The 10,528-nt window shown below is 40.0% G+C and overlaps 1 protein-coding gene across 3 annotated transcripts in view; it reads right to left on the reverse strand.

Moving 5' to 3' along the window:
- TFDP2 (transcription factor Dp-2) overlaps nt 1-10,528 on the reverse strand; it is a 48,873-nt gene that overhangs the window by 21,793 nt on the left and 16,552 nt on the right. Inside the window, exons 5-9 of one of the 3 annotated variants that reach the window (XM_005424679.3) lie at nt 8,783-8,830; nt 7,521-7,683; nt 6,847-6,990; nt 4,612-4,680; nt 2,823-2,974 (exon numbers count right to left, since the gene is read on the reverse strand). In XM_005424679.3, coding sequence (XP_005424736.3) covers nt 2,823-2,974; nt 4,612-4,680; nt 6,847-6,990; nt 7,521-7,683; nt 8,783-8,830 — 576 coding nt within the window. Of the gene's footprint in view, nt 1-2,822; nt 2,975-4,611; nt 4,681-6,846; nt 6,994-7,520; nt 7,684-8,782; nt 8,831-10,528 lie in introns of all 3 variants that reach the window. The other 2 variants (XM_005424680.3, XM_031060014.1) reach the window with 2 other exon arrangements.

Raw genomic sequence — 10,528 nt, forward strand, 5'->3', positions numbered from 1 at the left:
GTCATTTCCTTACAGCAGGTGCCATTATTAAAGTAACCCCAAAAACATACACTTAATGTGAATCCATGTGCCTGCTTTCCAGAGGAAGTTAAAAATCCATGAATTCCTCACCTTATTCACCCATAAAACAAACCGGATAAAAGGTCCTGTAGCCTTGGCTATAGGACCCATGTTTAGATAAGGGCCTATAAATGGGAGAAATACAGCCACGATCACGTGCCACCCAAACCAGGGCAAGCTGGACCACATGGTGTCGCTTAATGAGGTTTCTATAGCCACACACAAAAAATTAGATTACTCAAGAACTGTTATTCCCTTTTTGTTTCTGTGCCCTCGAGCCCCACACTGGGCACCAAAATCTGTCTTGGTTTGGAAAGACAGGAGTCTGCTAAGGAAGGCAGGAGCCTCCCCTGAAATGGAGAATGTAAACCCTCCCCACCCCTCCGAATTGCTATAATTTTAAACTAAGGGGCTCTCAGGCAAAAATATGGGAGCAGGAAATAACAGTTCTTTAATAGGGAAGAAAAAAAAGAATAAAATAAACAATGCAGTCCACTAGAACAACACTGACAGAGTCAGAACCCAACCTGACACCCTGTTGGTCAGGGTGTTGGTGGCAGTCCGATTGAAAATGTGGCTGCAGTCCTCTGAAGTATCAGGTGTGGTTCTGTTGGAGCAAGGGGGATCTGTAGAGAAGGATGTAGTCTTCGTGGAGGAAGAGGCAGCTGCTGTTCCTTTGGGGAATCCCGTGGAGAAAAGCCGTGCTGGTGTTCCAGAATCTCGGGTTATATCTGGGCAGCAATGCTTGGCCCCTCCCTCTGGGCGGAGCATCTCACAATGGGATGTTATCAGTCATGCACTGACATTCAATAGTCTGTTATCAGCAGAGGTCCCCTCCCGAGGGAGGTGTGAATGTGGTCACTCAAAGAGAGAGATAAGGCAAACTGCCCACTTGACAAAAGATAATCTGCCATACAGATGGTAATGGAAAACATCTTGCATGCAATCCTCAACACTTGCCCAATAACTTCTCTCTTTTTTTTTAAAATTTATTTGTGAGACATTTTACTCTGTTTTGGCTGTTCTTGCATAGGAAAACACTTAGAGGACACACACGTATTTTCCTTCTGATACTGTTTCACTCTTATATGTACGACATTTCCAAGCAATTATTTTCTATAGAAGTTCATCTGTAATTTTGTAATTCCTCTACAATTTTGAGTAGCTAATGCTGTGAGCTTGGCTCTTCATTGGACGTACTAACACCGGTACTTTATATAAATGTTATTTGGAGAAGAAAGGAAAATGGAAGCCCCTTAAAAAGTGGATTCAGTCTGGAACCAAGTGCAGAGCAAGCCCTCAAGCTGACCAGTGATGCAGTCAGGCAGCAGAAGTACTCTCCAATTAACTACAGACTGGGAATTCTCCAAACCACCTTTGCTAACTGCCTTATTTAGCAGATCAGTGTAACAGTGGTTAAAACAGAGCAGTTTCTGGCACTGTTTACCCATTACTGCTGCCACTAATTAGTTGCACAAATAATAACCCCAGTGGAAAGCTGGCTTAATTTGGGTTGTACACTTAATGACCTCCAGGTGACATACTACCACAGCTGAGTTATATAAATTGAAGTATCAACAACAATAATTTTGGTGCGCTCACTTTTAGTAAGAGTGTTTTCACACAGTTGGAGAGCACAGAAACGTGTTACACTGCTCTGGATCCCAAATGCCAGATTAATCTCTGACAACTCAAAGCAGCAGTTCTGAAGTTTCAGTATGAAATTGTTCAACTCCTTAACAACTTCAAACCTAAATGTAGAGTCCTGTTTAAAAAAGCAGGAAGACCTTTATAGTGAGACTACAGAATAAGGGTATAATTATGCTAAATCAAAAATGATCCTAAAGTTCCCAACTTGCTGAACTGCAGTGCTCTTGAGAGTATTCCACAAGTTTTGTGAGAGAATATATTGAACTTCACTGAATTTTCTACAAAAAATCAGCTTTTAATTGCTGTTTTGCATGCTGGTGTGTGGGTTACTAGAGTCTGCCTATTTTTGCTGTGTAATTGACTTGAAGTTCAGTACAGGATTTGCATACCACAGAGTGAAATCTGTAATCTACAGTATTAGAGCAAAGCCAGCTATTTCCAGCTAATAAACTGATTGTGAGCCGATTACCAGTTAAGGTAACAGCACCTCAAACTTCAGCCATATTTTCACAGGATGAAAAGCACAAACAACCACAATTATGTAACTGGAAGATTTTCAGATTAATGTGAATGCAACTGTAGCAGTTTGCCCAGTATTACAAATTTCTGTATCTTTTCCTTCAAAGAACTTTTTGCTGTTAAAAAACACTTTCAAGGTTGTTATCATCACCTGGAGTATGTCACTTCTGTGTCACATGGGTAACCTTGTGTTTCTGACTGTGTACATTTTTATGGCATACTAAGAGACTAAGAGTAAGAATTCACATGGCTGCTTTAAAAGGCAGTGCTCTCCTAGTAAATAGTTTCATTCAGTTGTTTCTTCTGTGCAGGGAATGCTCTTTGGAATGTCAGCCTGAAGTGCCTTTTACAACAGTGAAAGCTCTTGTTTTAACTAGAGATTGTAAGGCAATGTTAATAAACTCATCCATATTATTACTGCAGTTGCATTAAATATTGAAAAAAACAACAAGCAACCCCCTGAAGTGACAGCTGCAAACGTAAATGCAATAACTACTTCTAGCAAACCAGAAAAAATTCCCTCACTTGTTTGAGGAAAAATTCCAGTCCACAAAGAATATAAAATAATAAAAATTAATTTCATAAACACTCACTTATCACTTGATATGCTGCAGTCTATAATTGTTCTTTTGCTAGTGTTGACTATTAAGAAAGGCAGCTGTATTGTGGAGGTCAAAGATGGAGGGCCTTGATTTTGCTGTTCATTTTGCTGATTTCTTTGTACCAAGTTTTTAAAGGCTATTTGCTGTAAAACAAAAGAAAGAAAAAAATGATCACTGACAATAAAAGAGCAGACATCAGTGTTTCCAGGAAATGAAACCTTATATCATAAGGTCTTATTTACCAACTCTCAATACCTTCAGTAATTTTTTGTCAAAAAGTGAATTGCGGCCTTACTTTCTCTTGGCACTAGTGAAGTTCACCAGGAGCAGAAGTTAAACCCAATTTTTGCACGCATTTACTATTGACTGTTTCCCCTCATATTCCCTGGAGAAGAGACAAGAAAGGAGCACTAAGGCATGCTGGAGAATGCTTCCCCAATGCCTTTGAAAAGGGTCTGGAGTCAGAGGTCTTCTCTGGTACTTTTTATGTGTAATTGCCTCAGGGTAGGAGATAGCTACACTGAAACAAAAGTTCCCCCACTTCCCATATCTGTATTTTTATTCTCTCTCCCTTCTCATCCATCACCTTCTTCTCTCCCTCAAAAGAATTCTCTCTCCTCTGGAAGTTATTAAGCAGATGCTGTTTGTGACACCACTCTCTGCCTGCTGGTTTCTTATATCTGACTGCACATGTATGAAAATGTGTGGGTTTAGGAAATGTTATTTGAGGGACTAGAAGTCAGTGAACTTACCCACCTGAGGCACTGCTTATTCCATTTAAGGGGAAAAAGATGGATAGCCACAATCCCAAAGGACTGGTAAACCCTTTGGCAAACAACACAATCAGGGCAATAATGACAGTTGTGGACAGTAAGGGAACCAACTCTGTCAATATTTGGACTAAAAGTTAAGAGGGCCTGAGGTGCCTTATTTTCACTAGTGTAATTTCATGTTACTGTTGGAGGAAATGCTGAGGTATTGGGTCAGACAGATAGAATCCCAATGTACCCTAAGTGGAGAAACAGCTTTTGGTGACCAACAAAGAAAAGCATCAGGTATTCGAAAGTTTCAGTGAATATCAATTACATGAAAACTGTATCAGTGTAGTTGAATGAGCAATAAAGTGTAGTCTTGTTGCCTGTAATCTCATAAAATCATTTGATTACATTTAAATTACTAAAAGTCTGCACAGACTAGAATGTTAAGGAATGCTCGTAACTATATATATAAAATGTTACTTTATAAACAAGGTGCATTTGAAATATATTTCAGCAATTAAACCTAAAAGTAATCTCAAAGGTATGTGACAGAAAGTAAAGGTGTTGGATTTGCCAGCCTTCCACCCAAGATCCAGAAATGTCTACGTTCCCCAAAACAACTCTGCACACATTTACACAAGTTCTGTTGTGAACTTCATAGCTTAGATCAAAGAGAAAATTTGAAGAATGACTCAGGGTAGCTCTGAGGGAACTCAGAGTCAACAAAAGGGACTTGTGACTTGTTCCCATTCCCACTGAGGTTGGCAGGGCTTCAGCAGAACACTTAGGAAAGCTTGTGGCACACAGATGGAGCGTACTGGTTTACAGCAGGTAAAACTGAACCACAGAGTGTCAGCAAGAGGTCCCCTACCAGAATCCAGGAAGGTCACAGGGGTCAAACTTTTCTCCTTAGTATGTCACAGCTGTTAGTTAACTCTAGAAAGAACTTCAGAAGGTCTAGTATGTTGGATTTGCTCTTGATATTTTCATTTATGGGGAAAAAAAAATAAAATTAAATATACCTGCAGTAGCAATTCTTGCAGTTGGGCTCGCTTCTGTTTTATCCTTTCAATCCGCTTCTGTTTTTCTATCTTAAAAGATAAATGTAAATGCATCAAGATACTTAATTACCTTGTCCATTCCCTTGTGCCAAACTGAACAGGCTTTCTTTGCAAATGGGGGCAAATTGCATGGACATAAGAGTTTCTCCACTAAACAGGTCTGGCAGACTGAAAGGTCTCTCTTTGTCAACAATTTTAACTCCAGTAAAGATTTAATTATTACAAGAGACTTTTATGTCCCTCCCATTCTGCCTCTTCTGTCTTGCACTGAGTGCAAATTGGCACCAAATCAAATACTTGCTCAAGAGGATGAGCAAGTATTTGATTTGGGGCCAATCTGGTGCCCTTCTGCCCTCCACTTTTTTGGAATTGTGCATGTCCCACTGTTCTCCTAGCTGCAAGCTACTAGACATAAATATATGGAGGCTGGGCTTATGATCACCTATATCCTACCAGTGACCTCCCCTTTTTGTTTGAGACTTGACTAAACTGACATGACTGCAGCAACAAAAAGGGCATTTTCTATGGGAGTACAGCTCCTGCAGCAGTTCAGTTACTGCTGGTTGATGTGGCCAAGCTGCTGTACCTGGGACATGCAGGGCTGGGAGAGGGCAGAGCTCACCCTGCAGGTACAGCAGTGTTTGGAAGTGACCTCTGGGGCAATGCTGAAGAATTGGACAACAGTCATTGGGGCTGAAAGGGCTTTTTGCTCATCATCCTCTTTGGTGCCATCTCTGTATCACTGGCTCCCAAAATACTAAACTCTTAAATTACCTTTTCATTCAAGCTCTGAAACTAAATAATGTGGTATTTTAAATCTTAGCTGGCCCAAACTCCTCTATCTTATTTGCAAGGTTGCTTTGTGGTGGTTCCCTCCTCACGCACTTTAATGCTTAAAATGCATCTTTCAGTTGGCTTTCTGTGCTGTGACTCTTAAAACCAGTAAGCAGTACAGCTCTCATTCAGGCATGGTTTCTATATAATAAGCTCTTTTGCAGTGATTTCTGTACTGGTAATCTTATTACAGATTTACATTGTAAGAGCAGTTGCCACTTTATACAGCCTTAAAAGCAAAATTAATTCTGATTTTCACACCATGAAAATGCAGCTTTGTTTTACATTCTTTTCTATTATGTCAGAGGAAGCAACATTTTTTGAAAAATATGCCTGGCTTCGATTTTGTGCATGTGTAATTAAAGCCTGAAACAGTGAATTGCATATGATTATTGAAGATGAGACAATGAAACTCAAGTTCCATATTTATAACAATAGCCTATACTGGAGACAGTGCATTCACATGAATGTATGCAAAATGTAGATTTATCCAGAATTAAAAAAAACATCCTGGAGCATAATGATTGAAACACATGCATCCTCCTTGGATGGATGTATTTTTCAAGTTACTATAATGGAAAAGGACAGTAAAAGCTTTTCTCTTACCACATCTAGAAAGACAATTGATGCAAATCACCCTGCACAGAAAGAACTGTTCTGTACTGCAGAGGCACCCACCCACCTTTTAAGATACCTAATGTCCAAGTGTCACAAATGGAGATGTATTTGCAGACAGCCATTACAGCAGGCTGCAGTAAATTCAGTGATTTGTGCTTTTTATTTATAGCACATTTTGCCTGAAGGACAGGCAACATTTGTGCATATAAATTCTGGCACCCCTGCAAAAAACACTGTAACTCTTAGCCTGCTGAAAAAATAATGGAAATAACTGGTAAGTAAAACTTCTTGCTTTCTCTGGCAGATCATAACTACAATTTAATTCCCTTTGAATTATATTTCCAAGTACAGACATTAATAGAGAATTGGTCTCATTTTAAATGGAAACCATTTTGTGAGCATAACTGAACCATAAATTCTTTTGACTTTCTTCTGGTTAATTCAAGGTATGACAGACTTTAATCTTAAAAATAATCCCTGATTTCATCAATGACCATTTTTGTAAGATAAACAGCTTGGCTTTTTAAAAAAACTAAATATAATGTATACTAAATGAAACTGAACTAAGCATACACAAACATATTTTTTCAGTTTATTTCAGTATCAGAACTTGTATTTCCATAGTGGACAAGCATCAAAACCAATCAGGTTCAAATTAAGAAAAAAAATCCCTCTTCTAAAGAAGAGCAAGTCAATTATCACAACACGTGAACAAACCAGAATTTCCCATGTGCCTCCCTTTACCTCTAGATTCTGACATTCCTGAGCTGAGTTTGTGGGAAGGCCGATCCATCGGATTTCCTTCTTCTCCTTTGAAATGATGTTCATTGCCATCAGGACGTTGAGCGCATCGTAAACTCTCCGTCTAATGTTCTTCTGATCATAAGCCTGCTAAGAAAACAATACAACACTAATTACCACAAAAGAATTGAATTAAAAAAGGAAAAGCAATTGAACACATCCTCCACAGACATGGAGAAGCTCAAATGCCAGAATGGCAGTTCTGGTCAGAGTGGTGTTAAACCACGATCCTTCATCTCTGATACCCCTTGGACACCACAGGAGCATGCTTGGTTGCAAATGGAAGTTTCAAGTCTTCCTGAAGCACCTGTGCAGGAAATTCCATCATGGTAAGTCTGGCACAGTTGAAAAGCCTGACAAGACCACATACACAAGAGTAGCCTTTTCTTAAAGTGAGTTATTTTGTCAGATTCCTCTACTTGGTTTATAATTTAGAGGGAGTTCAATTCTTCACCTTAATTCTGTATTTTGAGATTTCAAAGGGTAAGTCTTTATATTTGAGAACTAGTTAAGTGAAGGAGAGTCTGGACTGTGGCAGGACAGTGCAGAAACACAATTCCATGATAAAACAGACAAATCTGTATTGGTATAACAAAATTCAACACATATTTGCTTACTGAATCTGTTGCTAGGTGGCTGTTAGAATTTGTGAATTCTGATACAAGCTCGTCAGCGACTTCATTGTATGAAGTTGTTCCTTTACGTTGAACTTTTTCACAAACTTTCATTGAAAAATGCCTCAGACCCTTCCCATTTTTATCTCCTTTCTTGCTTCTCTTACTGAAAAGAGAAAAGTATTATTTTAATACACTGAATGTTAATAAGGTACTTTGTTACACAGCAAAAGGTCTGCACTTTGTAACAGAAATCTGGACTATCTAAATGAAAAATAAAAGTTTTGCATCAATTTCTTGCTTCTTACAAGTTGGCAAAAAAGTGCACTAGAGCTCCTTCCTTGACTATTTCTACATTGGTAGCATTTGAACACATGCTGCTGGGAAGATGCTTAAAATGGATTTGTAATTCATCTCCAGGTAGTCTCACAAAAGAACAACCAAAAAAAAGAGGAGAATCTCCCAGGGTGCTTATGTACCTGGAAGCCATGTCTATGTGGAGCTCTCATGTGTGTGCCTAAAATAGAAAGGCTCAGACATCCCTGTGTAATATACAGCAGGAGATACTAAACTTGGTCATTAGGGGAATTAAAATGTGTCCATCACAGAATATATTCACACATATACATCACAGTATACAGACCTATATACACATCTATTCTATGATGTATCCATCATAAAACAGATACAAGAATCTCTTTTGTGGAGAGTAAGTACATAGTCATTGGGTTTTAAGGTGCTAAATTAAGAACTGGCAAACTGTCAGGGTTATTTTCCATTCACCTTCTTCCAGAAAAGGTAATGGTAATAAAAAAAACCAGGAGCAGTTGTTTTTATCAGACAAACTAGATCTGGATGTGTAATTCAATAGAAGCCTTTAAAAAGTTCAGCTGTGTTGGTTTTGTTTCTTTTTTCCTTTTTTTTAAAATTAGTCTCATGGTTTCACTTGACAATGTGTCCCAGGGAGAGCTGTTATTTCACAGAAAAAGGGCCCCCCATCAGCAGTAAAAAACTAAAGAAACTATCAAAAAAACCAAGAATGATTTTCAAAATTGTGAATGTATCTAAGAAAACAGAATACATGTAAAATAAACAAAAAAGAATAAAAAGGAACACCAGCAGACTTAAAAAAACCCACAACACAGTTTTGATGTGAAGGAGTGAAAACTGCTGAAAGCAGGAACTGGGCAGTTATCTTTCTGAAAGACAAATCTGAAGTAAAGCAGGTATGACTCTACACAACATACACATTCAGTAACACTCACCTTTCTGAAAAATCTGACTCTATAATTTCTTGAGTCCGTTTTCGCTCCCTAAGACAAGACAATTCAAACTTAAGTTGAAAATAACATTATAGACCACTAAAATCACTGTGTATGGGGCCTAGCTGGTTCTAGTGTTTGCTGTTACATGTTTACTGAAAGGAAAAATACAACACACAGAGCTTGACAAAATTTGAGGGAAGGTGGTTGGACTTGTGGAGGAAGTTGTCAGAGCACACTGGCAGACAAATTCTATTCCAAATTTTACCATGCTTTGCCCGCAGGAATTGAGGGAAGTCACTTCACCTGGAACTACAGGAAGTGCTGTGTGAGCTAGATGTCCAAAGTCCATCAAAAAGGAGAAGCTGGGCTCCTTTGAAAATTCCTATTTAAAATTCCTCCATATGGAAGAAAAATGTCTTTAAAAAGTGCATAAGATATATCCTATATTTTCAAGCCAGTGAATGTTTAGGAATCTTTAAACAAAACCCAAGGTAAAACACTAAACATATTCCTGTTAGAACTGATGCATACAGAGCTGGAGACAGACTGTGAAGAAGCAGCTGCTATGAATTTTGAACAGCAGCAGCAGCAGCCTGCAATCACAGGCCATTCCTTATCCTCCAGTTTATTGCCCACAGCAAGCAGGAGCTGCTGTCCAGCCCTGCCTTTTCGTGCAGCAGCCCCAGGCAGTGCCCAAGAGCTGTGCTGAGCTGGGGAACGTTGCGTCCCCGCACTTGCCAAAGCTGGGCTCCCAGCACAGACCTGCACAGCTCAGCACCTGCCACTGCTGGGAAAGCAGCTAAACAAAAATGAGGGGCTTGAAAAACTGTGCTTGAAAGCCAGCACACTTTGGTTGTGTGACCCAGAAGGCACAACCAGGCCCCTCCCTCAGCAGCACCAAAGGGATTTCTGTCCATGGTGCTTAACGGGGCTGAGCAGCTGGGCTGGGGGCTGCCCTGGGCACGGGCCTGGGACAGCAGGGAGTGAGAGCTGTGCCCTGCTCTGCACACCAGGCTGCCAGAGCCTGTGCTGAGTCCTGCCAGTGAACCCGCTCCTCTCATTTTGGAAATAATTTAGAGTCTGTGAAGTAAACAATGGGTAAAGCAAGCAGCCTTCTGAAGTGTCTTCAACAGCCATGGCTCGCTACCTCAGTTCAGGAATACCACAGACCCTTCCTTAGCTCTGTTCCTCAAATGAAAATATGGCCCATTGTATGGACTTCTGCATGCATCACTACTGACTGGTCTGTCTGGAGTCATCTCGAGCCTTTTTATGGATGAAGCTCATTGGAAATCCTGTGTCTCGACTTGGGCAGCACACAAACAGGACGGTGCTGCCTGGTGGTGGTGGTTGATGCACTGCCCAAGGCTGCTCTGGGAATCCCCACTACTGCACAGCACTTTGGAAAGTGACGCGTGTCAATTCTCTGGTTCAGCAAGCTGTGCCCAGACAGCAGAGTTTGTCCCTCTTCTGGGTACTGAAAGAACGTCTGTCTGGCCTCCACATTTCACAAAATGTGCAGAAAAAAAGTGATCTTTGACAAGCCCTTTCTCAAATAAAATCAGAACTAAGTTCAAGTATTTCAGGAAATGAACATTCAGCTAGGAAAAAAAAATCAGCTTAAAAACTGTGTGGCTGGGCCTGCAGTTATTGACTCTCTGGGGAAGAATACAGTAATTGGGAAGTACAACCTATGACAGACCTTGCTTACAGAGTAAAATGGAGAAAAGTCAAGGCAAAAATATT

This window comes from Geospiza fortis, unplaced genomic scaffold, assembly GCF_000277835.1.
Source record: "Geospiza fortis unplaced genomic scaffold, GeoFor_1.0 scaffold318, whole genome shotgun sequence".
Taxonomy (NCBI): Eukaryota; Metazoa; Chordata; class Aves; order Passeriformes; family Thraupidae; genus Geospiza; species Geospiza fortis.